Below are 18703 nucleotides of genomic sequence, written 5' to 3'. Positions count from 1 at the left end.
CACTCAAGGATAAGGGTTAATGGGTATACATTAGTCAATATGATTACAGCATAGCAAACATAAATAGTGAGAATTTTGTAAATTGGATTACTTAGGGGGGATGGTTCATCAAGAACTTGTTTACGTTGGACTTGAAGACAATCAAATTGTAATCAGCTGGAAAGCAAGCAATCGGAAGACAGTTCTACAGGCATGCAGTTCTAAGAAAAGTTTTGTTCATGGAATCTACATTTACGTTTAGACACAGATAAAGAGTGAGGGAAATTATTGATAGTGGTTTTGGCTAGACAAGTGTTTTTCGTGAAAGTTTGGCGAGGGGAGATTATAGATTGAAGCTCAGCTGAGCACTTGCCATGAAAATAACGATAAAGCAGAGACAGGCTCGCAACGTCACTTCTATTAGCAATACACATGAAAAAATTGAAATAGCATTGAATATTTCAATATTGGTATGCATAGAAAGAGCTTGATGAACTAAGAAAGAATCTTTTTAAATTTTTGAAATCTGATTAAAATTAAGGAAGTTATGGCTATTTTTGTACCTCACACGTTTGGATATATTTCCCTCTTTAAGACCATATGCGTTTCGTCACATTTTTTGCACTACTTTTTCAGTAAAAATGTCATATCTTTGTTAAAACACAAGACTAAGAAATGAAATTTACCATATAAGTGTATTTTTGTACAAGGAATCAGAATATGCAACTGAAAATCTCCCAAAGTTTATGGTTTCCAAATAATCTGCAGTAAATGTGCATAAATATGCAGCAATTCCTTAAAAATGCCATGTATCCATAAACAGAAAAGAAGTTGGAGAACTCAAAGTTGAATTGTAATGTGCTTTATGTACAAAAAACTTAAATCTAAACATAAGACCATTTAAAAATGAATATATTGCAATATTTCTTTGGTATTATTGTAGATTAACACCTTCTGTTTAACCCCACTCAACTCCTTCTGACCACCCCTTCAAAATGTGATTCTACCTTTTTAGGAAATTATGTATAAAATGCCATGAAATACTTTAATGAAAGATAAACAAATTATTTTAGAATTGAATGTAAAATAAGTTCCTATTACAGGTCATTCTAGCATTTTAGGGCAGTTAACTTTTTTTTTCTATGGGAAAATATGCATGCTTTTTTTTTTTTAAGATGATTATGTGTAGTTTTAAGAGGGTTTCTATGCAATGAGAATATGAGGAGGGTTGCCATTCGGTCTTTGAATTAATTGTAGGGCTAAGGAAAATTATGTGCGAACATACTGAAAACTTGACAGAGACAAAGCTAACAAAAACAATATTAGAGGGGGAGCGGTTAGTTTCACAAAAATTTAATGTAAAATAATTCATCATTTCCTGGCCATTCTAGCATTTTAGGACAGTTAACCAATTTATTTTTATGTGTATTTTTCTTTAAGGAAGGGTCTATTTTTTGTTTGTTTGTTTTAGATGCTTGTATGTGGCTTACAGAGGTATTTTGTTGGGGGGGCGCTTGCCACTCGAACTTAGTGTTATTGTTAGGGTTAAAGAGTGTTTTAGGAGGAGACTTGCCACACATAATTTGTATTAGAGGTAAAGTTAAGAGAGCTTTTTTTCAAAGAGAGCGTTCAAAAATTTGTTGATTTCTATTTTCGAGATTGAAGGTGTTAATTCCATAGGCCGTTTATACTACGCTGGAGCAGGTTGTAAAATATCTTTCGCTTAATAAGTAGAAAAAAAAAATAACAAAATAGAAAGCTTCCTAATTGTAGTTTGATGTGTTTTCTAACTGCTTTTAAAATTTCAAGAATATTGATATAGATTTTGAGGGTTTGTATTACTATACACATAGATTCGAAAAAGTTGTCAAAAAAAACAAATATATAACAAATAAATGTTATCAAAAGCAAGTTACTTTTCTACCTAACTGGATAATTTTTTAGTGTTTTTATTTAATGTAACATGTTTATTCAACTTGAAAACAGTGTTTACTAATGTTTTGGAAAATTTAAAATGGCGCCCGCCGCCCGACTCTCTTGAAACGGTGAGTTTGGGGAAAAGAGTTAAAAATAAAAAAGTAGACAAAATACTGCTAGAAACTCGCTCAATATGTTACCGTGACATAGGCTGACATATATTCGGTGAGTTTTTAACAGTATTTTGTATAGTTTTTTTTTAATTTTTAACTCCTTTTCTCAAACTTACCGTGTCAAAGAGAGTCGGGCCGGGTGCTATTTTTAATTTTCCAATACATCGGTAAACACTGTATGTATTTCGAGCTGAATAAACATGTTACATTGAATAAAAACACAAAAAATATATCCAGTTAGGTAGAAAAGTAACTTATCTTGCCTTTGATAACATTTATTTGTTTTGTTTTTTGACAACTTTTTCGAATCTATGTGTGAACGAGATTTTGATACTTATTTTGATTTAAAAAAAAAAAACATTTGTGGCTGTTCGCAGTAAAACATTGTTTTAATTCGTTGTTCAAGACTAATTTAAAGAATAAAAGTGCATGCAAGCTTCCTAATTGTAGTTTTTTTTTTTTTAACCATGTTTTTAAATTTGACGAGCAATGTAAGAAATTGCAACAGATTCATAATGCCGAATTGGTTGGGATTGTTATTATACATTCTGAAAACCGAATAGTTCTAAACTAATGTTATTCTGATAACAAAATAGCTCTAATTAAACATAAGAACATTTATATTCATATTTTCATGTTTTTCTTAATTCGTTCTTGAATAAAAATTAAAGAATGCGTGTTGTTTACACTGTGCTGTGCTATGGCTGATTCTACAGGCTGGAGCTGCTGCTGCTTCTTTAAAATACTAACTTCATTTGACCAAATTCGAGAAATATAAACAATTTTTTTTTCGGGTAGGTCCTTTTAAATTATCAATTACCGCGGTCCTACTCAACATAAAATAATACTTTTAATTGATAAAGATAGTAAAAAGATTGATTTACTTACTACTGGGTGTCCGAATAATTTTTTTTTCAAAATGTTCAATACTCGTTATATTAAAGTCTTATTTTGAACACGACAAAAAAAGAAATGGTCAAAAATATTTCGGACACTTGACAGTATTAAGATTAACACCTCTTCTAATTGGTTCCCAAATTTCATGACGAAATTCTTCATACAATCACGGTACGGACCTTTAGAAAACAGGGGGGGTCATTACAAAACCTTACCGAAAACGCCATTTTATGACGTTCACATTTTTATCACTTTATTTGCTTAAAACTCTTAAAATATATAATGTACATTCATATTTATTAATTCATTTGAAAGTATATTCATTTCCGAACAAAACAGTAGTAATTTGAAGACTTGAAGTGCTTTGGTTTGAAAAATATGGCTATTTTAGTAGAACTACCTTGAAATCTGTGATTATCCAAAGCGTTTTTTCGTCCGTGTGTATTACTACTTCTATAGAGATAACCTGCCTCACTACTGGGTAAATTATTGCAAAATGGTTGATCAACAAAGGAAATATCAGAAACACGTGATTAGACGCGTTAAATTTTTTTCTTACCTCAAACATGTTTCATGGTTCTTCTTAGTCTTCATTTGGCAGCAGTGTTGAGATTTTAATGTTCGTGAGTGCAAGACAGTTAACAATTTACATAATTAAAAAAATTGTATATTTTTAAATTGTTAAAGAAAGGTGTTGGGGGTTAGAGTTGGCCACTAATCTATCTCCCTCCAATTCAGGATACCAGCCAAGACTGACGTGTAAATTCGTTTACCCCCACCCCTTTTTTTAAAAGTGTATAAATTACGAAACAAATTTAACAGTGACATTTTTGGCATGAATTGAATTGCTTCCACTTCCACCCTATTTTTCAGATATTGCCATCAGAGACTTATTCCGGTTAGTGGGGCAGATTGCTGAAGCAATCTTTCACTTGGTGATACCAGCACCAAAATTGAAATTTGTCAGGTTTGCTTCTGCAGCCATCTTGAATTTTCTGATGGCTGACGTTCTTTTCTTAATATGTATGTTCTGGACGTCATTTGTACAAATTTTGGTGCTTGTATCACTAAGTCAAACATTCTTATGGAATATTAAAATAACCTGCCCTCTATGTGTCATGCCATGTCCATGCGGTAGATGAAATCCTGGTTAGTGTTCTCCATAGGTCCATTACTTGTTATCAGAATCCAATGGTACCGTTGATACCCCTTGCCTTGCACATCCAGTCTAATATCCTTATCCTTTGTCTTCCCTGGCTCTCCAAGAGGTGTTGTTTGATGCTCTCTTTTTTGTGCAATAAATGTACAACAAAGCGGTACTGCCTTTCCTTGATCGTCCGCTTCAGAAAGCGGTCGACCTTCATTCTTAAGACTTCAGCATTTGACACTGTCCAAGAAATGTTAAGCATTCATCGATAGAGCTACATCTCAGCTGCCTACAAACGTCCACTCATCACTTTGTTGATTGTTCAAGACTCACATCCGTATGTCAAAACCGACCAGACGTAACACTTTAGCAGCCTTTTCATGATTCAGGTTTTGTGCACCCAAAACGCGTTTCATATTCAGGTTTTCTTCACAACAGCTATTCTGCATTAGATGTCTTATTCTGATCGACCATAAAAAAAAATTATCTACTCAACTGTCATGTGGAAATTAACATAAAAAAAAAAAAAAACTCTATGAAAATTGTTTTACTTAAACGAAGTCCTTATGATAGCAGGGGAGATAACTGTAGTAGATGTTTTATGTAATGTATTGGGTTGACAAGATTGAGCACTTTTTAATTTCGATTTCAAATAAGTTTAATTATAGTACCGTTACTTTATATATTTTAAGGAGCATTTTTCACTCTAATCGTTTAAAAACAATTGTTTTTTCAGAATGTTGAATACAAGATGGAAAAAAGTAAATTCGTACAATTTTCTTATTTCAATTCAAGCTAAGCCAAAAAGCTGTTGAAACAGCTCATGATATCAATGAAACATTTGGTCTAGGGAACCACTACTGAACACACAGCACAATCGTGCTTTAAGAAATTTTGTGGCTGTGACGAGTCTTGAAGGTGACGAGCATAGTGATCGGACATCAGATGTTGACAATCTATGCACTGCTGCTCGAGAACTTGCTTTTGAACAGGACGTAACGTATACAACGATTTCAAACCACTTGAGAGAGATGGAAAAAAAAACCCCCCAAACAAACTTGATAAATTGGTGCCTCACGAATTGAATGACAACCAAAAGAAACAGTTATAGTGTCATCAACTGTCGGGTTATGACTTGCTATGAAAAGTGGGTTTTTACAGCAATGCTTAGCTGTGGTTAGATGCTGACAAAGCTCCAGGATTCTGCCTGTTTGGTGGTCTGCAATCCATCTCAACCATTAGTTTCTCTAAATGCAGGCAAAATGACTACAGTGGAGAAATACTATCAACAAATGGATGAAACGCATCAAAAATTTCAACGCATTAGTTAACATAAAAAGGCCAAATTCTCCTTCACAACAACGATCGCACATTGTTAAAAAAACCCTGCAGAAATTAAACGAATTGGGATACAAAACTGCTTTCCAGACCTCTCACTTTTTTAAGCATCTCGACAACTTTCTGCAGGAGAAATGCTTCAAAAACCTAAGCAATATTAAAAACGACTTCTCGGACTTCACTACTAGAACGCAAGATTTTTACATCATTTGTTTTGTGTTGGGAAAAATGTGTTGATACTGATCGTCCTTGTTTCGATATTCATCTGAATTTAAAAACTACAAGAACAAGTTATTACTTGATAGTAATGTCTTATTTCAACATGAAATTCAACTAGATACCATTGCTTTAAAATTTGTATTTATGGTATTATTCAAAACAAGCATCAAAATCTCCAAGGAAAAGAAATTTGGCTTCAACGGAAAAGGTCATTAGAAATTAAGACCAAAAACAAATCAAATAGTTTTCTCTATATATAAATACATCACACAGACATATCCCATATATATATATATATATATATATATATATATGTCACAGATTAGAAGTGAACTGAATTGTCCTATTAGATATTAAAGTGATGTAATAATTTCAGGACAATCCTAGCCAAAAAGGTAAAGCTCAATAAATAAAAATAGAGCAATGTTTGATGATTAAAGTTAAATTCTGTAGATTAAATATTTTCAAGTTAAGAATTTAGTTTTTGAAACGAGGAATATAGGGAGAAAATATATATTTATTTCCTTAATCCATAAAAGGATTAAGGAAAATACTGAACATTTTGATTAATTGCATTTCATTTCCTTAGATATGATTGAAAATCCATGGATTAAGGAAATAAATATAATTTTTCTCCCTATTTGCCTTGTTTCAAACAATATATATATGTATATATTAATCTACAGAATTTAGCATTACACTATATATATATATATATATATATATAAATAAGGGGGGGGGAGGGGTGTATCAAATTAGAAAACACTGAAAACAGTAAGTAAACTAAGTTGATAAAGCTTATTTTTAGAACCTTTTGGGACATTGGAAAAAATTGTGCGTATTTTCAGATGCCAAAAATGATTCCTCTAATTATCCTTTTATTTGATTTTGTTTTAAAAAAGAAAAAATTCTTTCACTGATATATTAAAATATTTTATTTTAGACTACCAAAATCTATAGAACCCCACCCACAAGTATTTACGGTTAAGAAAATATCTGCATGTTTAACCTGTTTTTACGGTAATCAGAACAATAATAACCATGTTATAGTTAAATATTTAGAAATCTGTAAAAATCAGAACTTTGTACAAAATTGGTAAAAATATTGGAATCATCCCATCACCATTTCACTACTTATCAAGTCATGTGAGAAACACTTGGTTTGAGAATGACATAATGTATAAGAATTTAATAGTGCTTGTGCAGTTTAGAAAAAAAAAAAAAAAGATAACTTCATATAATTCTTAGTTTGAAAACATGACAATTTTTTGAATTTCAACGTGTGAAAGTTTACAGAATATGCTAGCGACATTTTTTTTCCTGCACAAACCGTAAAGCTAATGAGAATTTTTTTTTTTTTTTGCTAAAACAAGAAATAAAAATTTGTTTGCATTTTTTTTAAAAATCCTTTTTTTTTCTGAAACATGCTCTTAAATATTATGATAGAATGTTGTAAAAATCAAAAAATACTTGATTATAAGCAATTTCTGAAAACTCCATTTCAAATTTTCCATTATCCTCATTTTTTAATGTCTGTTAAACTGCACAAACACCAATTTAACAAAAATAAAAATTTTTAAATCAAAACATTTATTTCAAATTTTTTATTTTCACATGTATACAGATCAACTTCTTAGATGATTCCAATCTGAAAAAGAAAAAAAAAAAAATTTACATTTTGAAAAATATTTTTATCTAAACGTAAAACAAATCGATTTCATTAGCAGATAAAAAAAAATTATAAACAAAACAAAAATGATTAGCAACGTTGGTTCATTGATTAAATGCACATCATTTTGGATTAAGTACTATAAGCAATTAAGGTAGGGAGAGAGGATATTTGCCATAGGAATTTACGTATTTATCTTTTCCTACTTTTAAAACAGGATTCATAGACATTTTCAATATCTATTTTCTTGGAACACGATATAAATAAAAAGTAATATTTTCAATTTCGAATTTCACTTCAACTACATCTGCAAAGTATTATATATATTATATAAATATATATGGATAACATTAGGTAGTTTCATGATAAAGGGGGCATAACTCGTGAAAATACAGGTTAAAATGCATTCGAAAAATGTAGTTCATTTTGTTTTTAAATATAAAAAAAAAAAAATATTCCAATCAGATTTCGAGTATCTACAATTATATAAATGCAACTGTGTGTGTGTGTTCGTTCCTTATAGACTCTGAAACGGCTGAACTGATTTTCTTTCAAATTTACAGAACCTTAGTGTATAAGTCTGGGAGTGATCTTAGTTAAGTTTTGTTTTCGAATACCCCCCCCCCCCCAATCGAAACTTATTTTAATTTATCATCGGTAAAGCCATTTTTTCCCCGCTCACCTTAAAATTTATATTGTGATGTAAAAAAAAAACAAAAAAAAAAACCCAAACACACAAAATAGGAACAGCCAATACCCTATCTTTTCTTGCATCTCGGGCTGGAAAACTATTTTAAAGAATTAAAAGGTTATAGTCAGCCAACATACTTCCTAACTTCTGGTGTGTACTACCGGAAGCACTGACAAGGCAAATCAGTTCCTTCAATTTTATTGTTCTTCAGTATTTCTATTGTGAAGCGATTTATTGAAATAAAATTATACAGATAAAAGTAAGTCTTTATTTACATTTTTAATAAAATAAATTATTTTTTGGAAATTTTATAAGAAATATGTTTATAAAATTATAAAAATAAGTTTTTTTTTTTTTAACAAAGTTATAAATACTTGTAATCAAAGCCATCGCATTGTACTGAACGTGTACAAAGTTTCATCTAATAGGTCTTTCATTACCATTTTAGTGATGCAAGTTCTGTGCCTGGAATTGCTTCATAATTCATTACTTAAAAGGAGTTTTTAATGTGTTTTCAATAGTTCTTTAAAAATAAATTCTTAATTAAAATAAGACAAAAAAAAATACATGCACAGAACAGAGGGTGAAAAAAAAAAAAAAAGTCTTACCTTGTTGGCAATATCTAATGCATCATAGTCAGACACTAACTTTACATAAGCTTTCTTTTCTCCATCGGGTCTGGAAAAATGAGAAAATGATATTTTAGGAATGAAAAACAAATGTTGAAATTTTATGGACATTCAGGTAAGTGGAGTTAACTCCGGATTATTGTGTGCAATTTTAGAAGTGTGGGGGCTTCATGACTTACTGAATTCATATTAGGAATCAAAGGAGGAAAATCTATAAGAATGTTCAGATTTTAGAATTGCTAAAGAATCAAGACACTGAATATGGGAAGACTTCAAAACTGGGAATCAAGAGTTGAATAAAATAAATCCTAGGATAGGAATCAGACATTAAACCAACCCTCACTATAAGTAGATGTTAGTATTATAGATGAAGACGACAATTTTCAGAACATTTCATATTTTGACGTTTCTGAATTTTTGAGATGAGGATTGGTTAATCAAACTATTCTTATCTTTAGTGTGATTTTCACATTTCGGTCGATATAACCTCTGACCTTCAGGTGTATCTTGTCGAACTCAGGAATGGGGACAGAATTTCAAGCAGAACCCTTTATTTCAGGGGAGGGGGGTAGCATTGAACCTTTAGGAGATTACTTATTCCATATGAATTTTCCAAGTACTTACCACTGTGCCACGAGTCCTTGCGTTTGTGTTTTCATGACAATGTTTAATTTTCAGAGTGGGCGACCAAAACATACTATTTCAAATTACTTAGGACCTCTATCCAGTCATGGCTGACAGAACAAGAGCACGCTACCCCCATGAAATAAAGGGTTCCGCTCAAAATTCCAGAGTTCGTTACACATGAGGAAGGTCAGAGGTTACATCAACCGAAATATGAAAATCACACTCAAGATGAGAATGGTAGTTTGATTAATCCAAATAATACAAAGTTAATATTTTGTATTGATATTAAAATAAGGCAGTTATTATTAATCTTTAATGATCAAAGCTTTATTGCCAATCATTGTTGTAAACTCAAATTTTATGCATTTTTTCTCTCTAAATACTAAATTTAGTACAGCAATTTATTTTTAGATGTTAAATATGTCATTTCTATCGACATTCATCAGCCATCATTCTGGATGTGATGTCATATATACAGGGTACCCCCCCCCCCAAAAAAAATAAATGGAGGCCATCTAGAACATATGCTGTAGAACAGAAAAAAAAAAGGGACCAAATACCCTAGTGTTTTGATGTGATGTTTTGAATATAATAAACTAGTTATATCCAAAGTTTCATTTCATTCAAACAAAACACTAAGAAGCGGGGCCGAATTAGAGTTGGGGCCTGTTTTTTGGGTCACCCTCTGTGTGTGTGTGTGTGTGTGTATATATATATATATAAACTTCTTGATGTGAAGTGCTAACAAAGCTTAGAAGTCCAACCAAGAAGCAAAGAAAACCAATCAATTGTTATACCAAAAGGCACAAGTAAAATTGACATCTACACTTTTACTTCTCCAGAATCTCATGAATTTTCTGGCAGCATGGATTTCTTATCTAACCTTTTCGTTATTTTTTTTATAACTTTAATTTTACTTCTCCATGATCAGATGGATTTTCTGAAGTACTGATTTGCCCTGGACATCTGTAATTCTATTTTCCCATTCTTATGGACTATTAATGGATTTTTGGGGGACTTATCCTTCTTTCCTGGATTTTACCATATCCTTTGTTCCTGCTTTCATAATCATTATGAATCCTTATAAACTTTCACAAACTGATAACATTTTTGATGAAAATATAATTCATTTCATATTTGTAGTTTCTTTTAATGCATTAACCAGCAAAATTTATTGTATATTTTGCAAACCTCTGCTTTGATAATTGCATTTTTAAAACTCCACAGAATAAGGTCTTTCAAGTTTATTTGTACTCCTTGTTGGATAATTAAAAATTTCTGTATACTTTTTTTTTTACAGTTTTTAAAAAAATTTTTTTTAATTTGATAAAATAGTGTATTTACCTTAACTGATTTTAATTACTTTCATATTTTTGTGAGTTATTGTTATGTTTTTATTTTAAAGTTTTTTTTTGTTTTGTATATCCACTTGTTTTAGTTTTTTTTTTTTTTTTTTTTTTTTACCATTCTTCGAGTCCTCTAGATATTTGGAACTTGGAAAACTATTAGATTACACTAACACGATATTACAAAAAGGCATTCATTTGATCTTGGGATTTTCAGAATTTACATAAAGGATCTTAATATAAAAAAACTTTATAGTCCATTATGATAGATATATACAAACTGAGTAACGTTTCAAATGATTAACCTATATAAGAGGTGAGATGGTTATAACTCAATATAATGAAAAACAGAAAATTGTTTATGTTAGTCTCTAAGTAACTTTCTGACAATAAATTGGAAGAAAAACAGAAGTTCACCCGTACTTCTTCAGTCATTGAGGTTATATATGAGTCTCCATTTGACACGAAGAGAGATCAGCTATCAGACATTTTTGTTATAGCTCATAAAAAAAAAAAAAAAAAAAAAGTCTAATTTACAGAAGAGGGTTGGATTTGACCAAAATATTTATATATATATATATATATATATATATAAAAAAAAAAAAGACAAGTACTATTTAACAACACGTGTTTTGACATTTGCTGTATCACTGGTCTTCAGCAGAGCTCGACAAGCAATTAAACCAAGTCAAATTGAAACTAAACATTTTAAGCAAATCCACAAACAAAGACTAATATAGATTGTATCAGGAGTAAATAAAATTCCGTTTAACGTAGTTTGAATCTCCAAAGATGCTCACCTGATGAGTGTGTTGACTTTTTCTGCATCAATATCGTACAATTTTTTCACTGCTTGGTTGATCTGATGTTTGTTGGCTTTCTTATCGACGATAAAAACCAGTGTGTTGTTGTCTTCAATTTTTTTCATGGCAGATTCCGTTGTGAGGGGGTACTTCACAATTCGGAACTGGTCAAATTTATCATCACGCTTGCAAGTGCTCTTCCTGGGATATTTGGGATCACGGGGCTGTCGGAAGGTACGCGGGCGTCGGAATCTGACGTTTGTGCGGATCTTCTTAGCACGCTTGGTATTGACTCCCTTTAGGATAGCTTTCTTGGCCCGGTTAGCCTTCGCTTTCGCCTTAACAACGGCGGTGATTACTTTGCGAGCCCGAGGCTCAACCTTCTTTTCGGAACCTTTCTTGGTACCTACAACAAAACGGAAATATTAGCTAGATGTTAAGTCATACTTCAATATTTAGAAAATAAGTCAACGATATTAATACAGATAAATAAAAAGCAACAAAGTTTAGTATTTACAGAGGGCAGACAAAAACTTTGTGCAAACAATTTTAAGAAAATCCGTTTTCTAGATTGCCCAAATTAGAATTTTTTTTATCCACCCCATCCTCCACCGTCTAATTTTAATATATTAAAAAGAAAAAAGAATAATGCAATAGATAACATTCTACAAATACGACCCAACTAATAGCCAAACCTGAAAACAATTCTTTTCTTTATGCCAGGGGGGAAAAAAAAAAAAAATCACCCATGAATTAAAGAAGATGAAAAGAGGGATACAAGGTTTCCAAAAGTGAATGCAGGACCCATTCTACAAACTTTAGAAAGTATGGTGGGGTGGGTAGTCTTTTGTACACGAACCAACTTTTTGACTAGTTGGAAAGGTAAAAAAAAAAAAAGTTACTGTCATATATATATATATATATATATATAATATAAAGCTGGACGTGTGTGTGTGTGTGTGTGTGGTTTAATAAAGACTTCATATCTGCGTAAGTATACTTTGATAATTTATGTTTCAGTTTGAAAAAATGTGGTATAATGAAATTATGGGGTGTTCGCTTGCCCGTTATATTGCATATCCCTCCATATTTTCATGAACAAACCGAAAATGCCACGGTAATGGGTTGGTTTCTATAACAGCATTTTGTATAATTTTCAATTTATTGTCGAAATTTCAAGATGTAAGAAATACCATGTGGCCATTTTTTCCCATTGTGCTCGAGAAAAGCTCAACACTAGTTTAAAAAAAAACAAAAAAAAACACTAAAAACTTAATCAGATATGCCGAAGAGTAACTATCTTGCTTTTGGAAACAAGTTTTTCAAAACTTGTCAACAAAAGCAAATAAATAAATGCTATCAAAGGCAAGATAAGTTATTTATTTATATTTTTTTTTTTTACTTAACTGTATAAGTTTTTAGTGTTTTTATTTAATGTAAAATGTTTATTGGTATATTTGAAAAGGACAAATGGCGGCGAGGTCTCTATTGAATATGTTAAGTTTGGGGAAATGAGTTCAAACTAAAAAAATTATACAAAATACTGTAAGAAACCTGCTCAATATGTTACCATGACAGACTGATATATTCGGTGGGTTTAACAATATTTTAAATAATTTTATAGTTTCGGCTCATTTTCCTAAACTTAACGTATTCAACAGTGACCTAACCGCAATTTGTCTTCCAAATACACCAATAAAAACTGCATGTTTTTCCAACAGAATAAACATGTTACATTAAATAAAAACACTAAACACTTATCCAGTTAGGTAAAAAAAGTAACAAGGTTGTATTACTGTACACACATTCGAAAAAGTTGTCAAAAAACAAAAATGCAAGTTACATTTCTACCTAACTGGATAATTTTTTGTATTTTTATTTAATGTAACATGTTTATTTAGCTCGAGAAAGTGTTTACCGATGTATTGGAAAATTTAAACTGAACACAGTAAGTTTGGGAAAAGGAGTTAATAAAAAATTTGCAAAATACTGTTAAAAAACCACCGCATATATGTCAGCCTATGTCACGGTAACATATATTGAGCGAGTTTCTATTTTGTATAGTTTCTTAGTTTTAACTCATTTTCCCAAACTTACCTTGTTCAGTAGAGAGTTCAGTGCCATTTTAAACTTTCTAATACATCGGTAAACACATTTTTCGAGCTGAATAAACATGTTACATTAAATAAAAACACTAAAAAAAAAGTATCCAGTTAGGTAGCAAAGTAACTTTGCTAACATTTATTTGTTATATATTTGTTTTTTTGACAACTTTTTCGAATCTATGTGTATAGTAAAACAAACCTCAAAAAATGTATTGCCCTGATCGAATTATTGATCTCATGTGCAACGAACGTTCCGATCGGATTGTTCTTTAACAGTCTTCAGGCATGTTAGTTGTTTGGAAAAAAGAGAAAGTTAATGGCTCCGTAGATGTTTATTTCTGTGAGATTTTATAGTTTTAATTAGGAATTTGAAAAAAATTGGTTGACCAAGGGGAGGCAACTAATAAAGATCGATAGTGAATTATCTCCCTTTCATCGCCAAAATGTTAAAGCGTGTAACAATAAGGTTTGTCTATTCTAAAAAAAAAGAAACTAAAATAGGGGGAAGGATCGCTTTGTACACGTGACCCAACTCTTGTCCCTCTCCGCTGGTTAGCAAAAATTACCATCAGTTTGAAATAGGTTAAACTATAAGTGCAAAAAAAAAAAAAAAAAAAAAAAAAAAAAAAAAAAACAACGAAGATGAAAAAGTCGGGCTGACGTATACGAATGAGGCCCCTATAGCGAAATACGGACAGTTCGTTCGAGGGAGCGTTCTTTTCTTTATTCCGAAAAAAGTTTGGCGTGTGTGCGTTTTTTTTTTTTTTTTTTTTTAAATAATTTTTGCTTGATTTTTCTTTTGTTTGCCCGGTTTTCGGGAGATGGAGAGATTATAGTTACAGGAAAATTGGCGCAAGTCCAGATTAGCACTTGCGGGGATAAACAAAAACCGGTAAATTTTTACGTGTCACAGCGTATTATAAACACCCCAAACCTCCCCATGTTAAGAACGGCTTTCGGAATAAACACCCCCCAACATCGACAGCCATTCTTAACATGGGGAGGTGGGGGGTGTTTATCCGAAAACCGTTCTTATGGGGTGGTTGAGGGTGCAGCATAAAAACTACCCAAAAACCTTTCTAGTACCTTTTAATTTTCTTGATTTAAAAAAAAAAAAAAAAAAAAAAAAAAAAAATTAATCGAAGAGAACACGACTTTTTGCCTTAATAATTATTTCCTATACCTCCCCCCACCACCCCCAATAAAAACAACACGCCAAACTTTTCCTTTTTAGAATAAAGAACGCTCCCTAAAACGAACTGCTTACGAGATCGGAGCCTCCGTCGAAAATAATATCAAAAGATTATGAAAATTCATTTTCACCCCAAACAAAGCACACTGCCACTTTGGTGTAGGGGGCTACTATCAGGGGCAACAACTACTGGGATACTATGTTGGGATTTGGGCAGCAAGATGTCGGTTCACGTTGCACTTGAACTTCTGCATGTTAGTACAGTTGGGGAAGCAGGGACCTGGAATGGAATTCCAGAGTCTAGCAGTTCTGGGGAAGAAACTACTGGAGTAGAAAGATCTTTTACATCTAGGGATCTGTGTGGGGGTGGGATTTAGCTGCCTGTCGGGTTTGTCGAGGGGGCACAAGTGTGTGCAGTTCGTCAAAGTATTCACCATTAAAATACTTGTAGAACAGGCAGAGGGATGCAACATTTCGTCGATGGGACAGAGGCTGAAGCTTAGATGACAGTTCAGGGCCTATCAGATGGGCGATTCTCTTTTGAACCTTGTCTAGGAGCGAGAGACCAGTAGCAAATGCACCAGCCCAAATGTGACAACAATACTCCATACATGGGCGAATGGTGGCCTTATAGGAGGTACAGGATACTTTGGGGTGTTATTAGTTTTCTAGCATGGTAGAGAGAGCCTACCTTCTTCGCAGCGGCCCTGGCAATGTTTTCAATGTAATTGTTCCAACTCATGTTTTGTGAACGTTAGGCCAAGCAGTTTGAAAGATGTACTCTCAGATAAAGAGTAACTGGTCATTGCTATTTGTGGCAGAGAAGGTTTCTTGTAATTATTCAAGGAAACAAGTTTAGTCTTGGCAGCATCGAATGTGACCATCCATTTTTGTCCCATTCCACTACAGATTGGAGGTTATCCTCTATTGCTTTTGCCATTTCTTTAGATATGTGTTCATTTGTTTTCCTGTCAGAGTGTGGTGTCACCCATCTCAGAGGCAGTTTTGTCGGGGAGGTCATTTATGAATATTAGGAACAACAGGTCCAAGGCATTCCGCATTTATATTATATTGTTTAAATGTACGACCGTCGAGGACAGCCTGGATTTTTCTCTTATCTAAGGATTTAATTATGTTAAGTATTCTACCAGTGATATACCGTATGATCTAATTTTCCTGGAGACCCTCATGCCATACCCTGTCAAAAACCTTAGATATATCTAGAGCTACCGCTCCTGCCTTCCCCCGCTTTGTCCAGTGAATGGTATATACGTTCCGAGATTACAGGGAGGTTTTCTGCTGTGGAACGGTCTTGTCTAAATCCATATTGTTTGTCAGTCAGAAGTTTAGCATCTGTAAGGTGATGGAGTAAAAGTAATTTTCACAGAAAAAAGGTAAATTTGCATATACACAGGGGACATAACTCTCGGAACGCACATTTTAGATTGTTTATGGCTGCAATATATATATATATATATATATATATATATTTTAACTAAAAACAATGGCAGTTTCACTCATTTTGATAACATAGTACTTATGTATACCGCGCTGAAATAACATTTCGAAAGCTACTCTTAACACTGAGGGGAAGGTGTTTTGTAACTATTCTGTGCTTCCACTGCACACTTTAATAAATAAAAATAGCGTGAAACTTGAATTTAACCTGAAAAAAAAAAAAAAAAAAATTCAAAATAGCGGGGTACGCAAAATACATAAGCACCCATTTATTTGGGTACTTTTTTTACGCCTTCGCCCAGCGTAGTATAAACACCCCCAACCAGCTCATGTTAAGAACGGCTTTCGAGGTTGGGTGTTTATTCCGAAAGCCGTTCTTTATTTGTTATATATTCGTTCTTTTACACTATTGAAACGAAATTTCAGAAATCGTAAAACTGAATTTCACATGAAAACAATGTTATCTACGTATTCCTCATATTTTTAAAATGATTATATCCAAAAATTACAAAAATCGATAAGGTAAATTAAAGAAAATAGAATTGGATAAAAACGATCGTAAAACATCATAGAGTTCAAAAGGGAGGCAATTTTCCGTTTCGGTTTATAGATGGCTGCAATTTTTCACCTGCTACCGCGATTTAAGTATAAATAACATTTTTTTAGTAACGCAATATTCAGTTAACTCCGACTGTATAATTTGGAAGCTACCATTATAACTTAAAATTTGACAAAAAAAAAAAAAAAAAAAAAAAAAGTTCAAACCATCGTTATTTATCGAAAACAAGATCTCGTCCCAATAGTGTAGAAGCGCCTCTTTGCTATTAAAAAAAATTACTTTGGACTCTTTCAACGAAATTTCGAAGCGTTTGAACTGTATTAAGAGAAATTGAACACGTGTATATAAAGATGTTCAGAAGTGGGGGATTTATTTTTAATGTTAATATTACAGAAAATTGATCACCGACTTTGAGGCCATGCGAAAGCGATTAAAAAGGTAGCCATTTTTTTTTTTTTTTTTTTTAATATTTACGCTTTAGTTTAAAAGACATCGTTCCGACAATAATGCCGCGGCTAGAGAAATATTCCGTTAGTGATACAAAAATGAACCGAAAAGAAATATAATAAAGTATTTAAGAACGTTTAATTTTAAAGAATCCGAAATACACGGATTATTTGTAATAATAGGAACCATGTGGAGGAAGCCACTGGATATATTTTCAACTTTTCGTGTTAATAATATTACAAAATAAATACTAATAGAGTTCATTTAAGGAGATCAGTGGAAGCTTTTGGCATTCAACGTATTATTCTTTTAAAAAAACGTCAGAAAAAATGTTATCTTACCGCTAGATTTTCCACCTTTGCCGGGAGCAGACTTCTTCTTGGGCGCCATCTTGATGTAAAAGGCTGTAAGAGAAAGAGTTCGGGACGATATCACGTGACGAATATCGCCGAAGTTCCGTTCCGGTTTCGACGACTGATATTTCCGGTTCCTGTTCCGGTTTCGACGGTTGCTTATTCACGACCTCCGTAAAGCAAGGATAGCCGCTGGAAAATGACGTCATGCACGTGGTAAACAAGTTTGATTTGTCTCACAGACTGTCGATGATGAATGCGAGCTTAAAAAAAAAAAAAAAGCATAAAAAATATTTTAAAAATGCTTCTAAAAAAAACGTAAAAAGATTTTTTTAATGTTTCTAAAAAGATAAAAATAAGGATCAGTATTTATACTGGAACTGAACTTCATTCATTAAAAAAAAACAAGAATTAATTTAAGAATAGTTTGTGTTATTTCTGCGTTAAAATTTAAATAAACATCGTGTTTTCTCATGGGTTTTAACGATTAAAATTTTATTATTATTATTATTATTATTATTATTATTATTATTATTAGGAGGAGGAGGAGGAGTCACCACTTATCAAGGCCAAAAGGCCACTCAAGGATAAGGGTTAATGAATGTATGGTGGTCGTGTAGTATTGTTAATGGTGTAAATTAGGTAGAATTTGATTATTTATGGGGTCGGTTCAACAAGAATTTGTTTACATTGGATTTGAATTCAACCAGAAAGCAGGCCAGCTCTAGAAAAAGAAGCTTTGTTCACGGAATCTACATTTAGATTTAGGCACAGATAGAGAGTGGGGGAAATTATTGATAGTGGTTGTAGCTAGTTGGGCGTTTTTTGTGTGAAAATTTGGCAAGGGGAACCACAGATTGGAGCTCAGTTGTGCCCTTGCCATGAAAATAACGATATTTTGATTGTGAAAACATTATTTACAAAATTTCCACTACTTATGTTACCCATTAACCCTTATCCTCGAGTGTCCTCCTGGCCTTGATAAGTGGTGACTCCGTATAAAAAAAAAAAAACTTACGAAGTCAAGCAATGCCGCTATCTCAACAAAACGAGCAGTAATCTATTTTTTTAATGCCAAACAATTAAATTAAAGATTAAATAATTTAAGAAATTACCATACTCGTATATGTACATGTATTGTGTAAATGTCCTCT

General features: G+C 32.4%; 1 protein-coding gene across 1 annotated transcript; it reads right to left on the bottom strand.

Moving 5' to 3' along the window:
* Positions 1 to 7259: 7259 nt before the first annotated feature.
* On the bottom strand, positions 7260 to 17691 carry LOC145255620 (large ribosomal subunit protein uL23-like). Its single transcript, XM_080114140.1, has 4 exons — positions 17538 to 17691; positions 11433 to 11841; positions 8639 to 8708; positions 7260 to 7318 (listed from the first exon to the last, which is right to left on the bottom strand). Exons 1-4 carry the CDS (start codon positions 17584 to 17586, stop codon positions 7304 to 7306), a joined length of 543 nt encoding a protein of 180 aa, XP_079970266.1. The 5' UTR covers positions 17587 to 17691; the 3' UTR covers positions 7260 to 7303.
* Between the last annotated feature and the right edge of the window lie 1012 nt (positions 17692 to 18703).

Source organism: Euprymna scolopes, chromosome 31 (assembly GCF_053919585.1).
Source record: "Euprymna scolopes isolate OS-2025 chromosome 31, ASM5391958v1, whole genome shotgun sequence".
Lineage (NCBI taxonomy): Eukaryota > Metazoa > Mollusca > Cephalopoda > Sepiida > Sepiolidae > Euprymna > Euprymna scolopes.
This window is presented reverse-complemented; position numbering and strand designations above follow the sequence as displayed.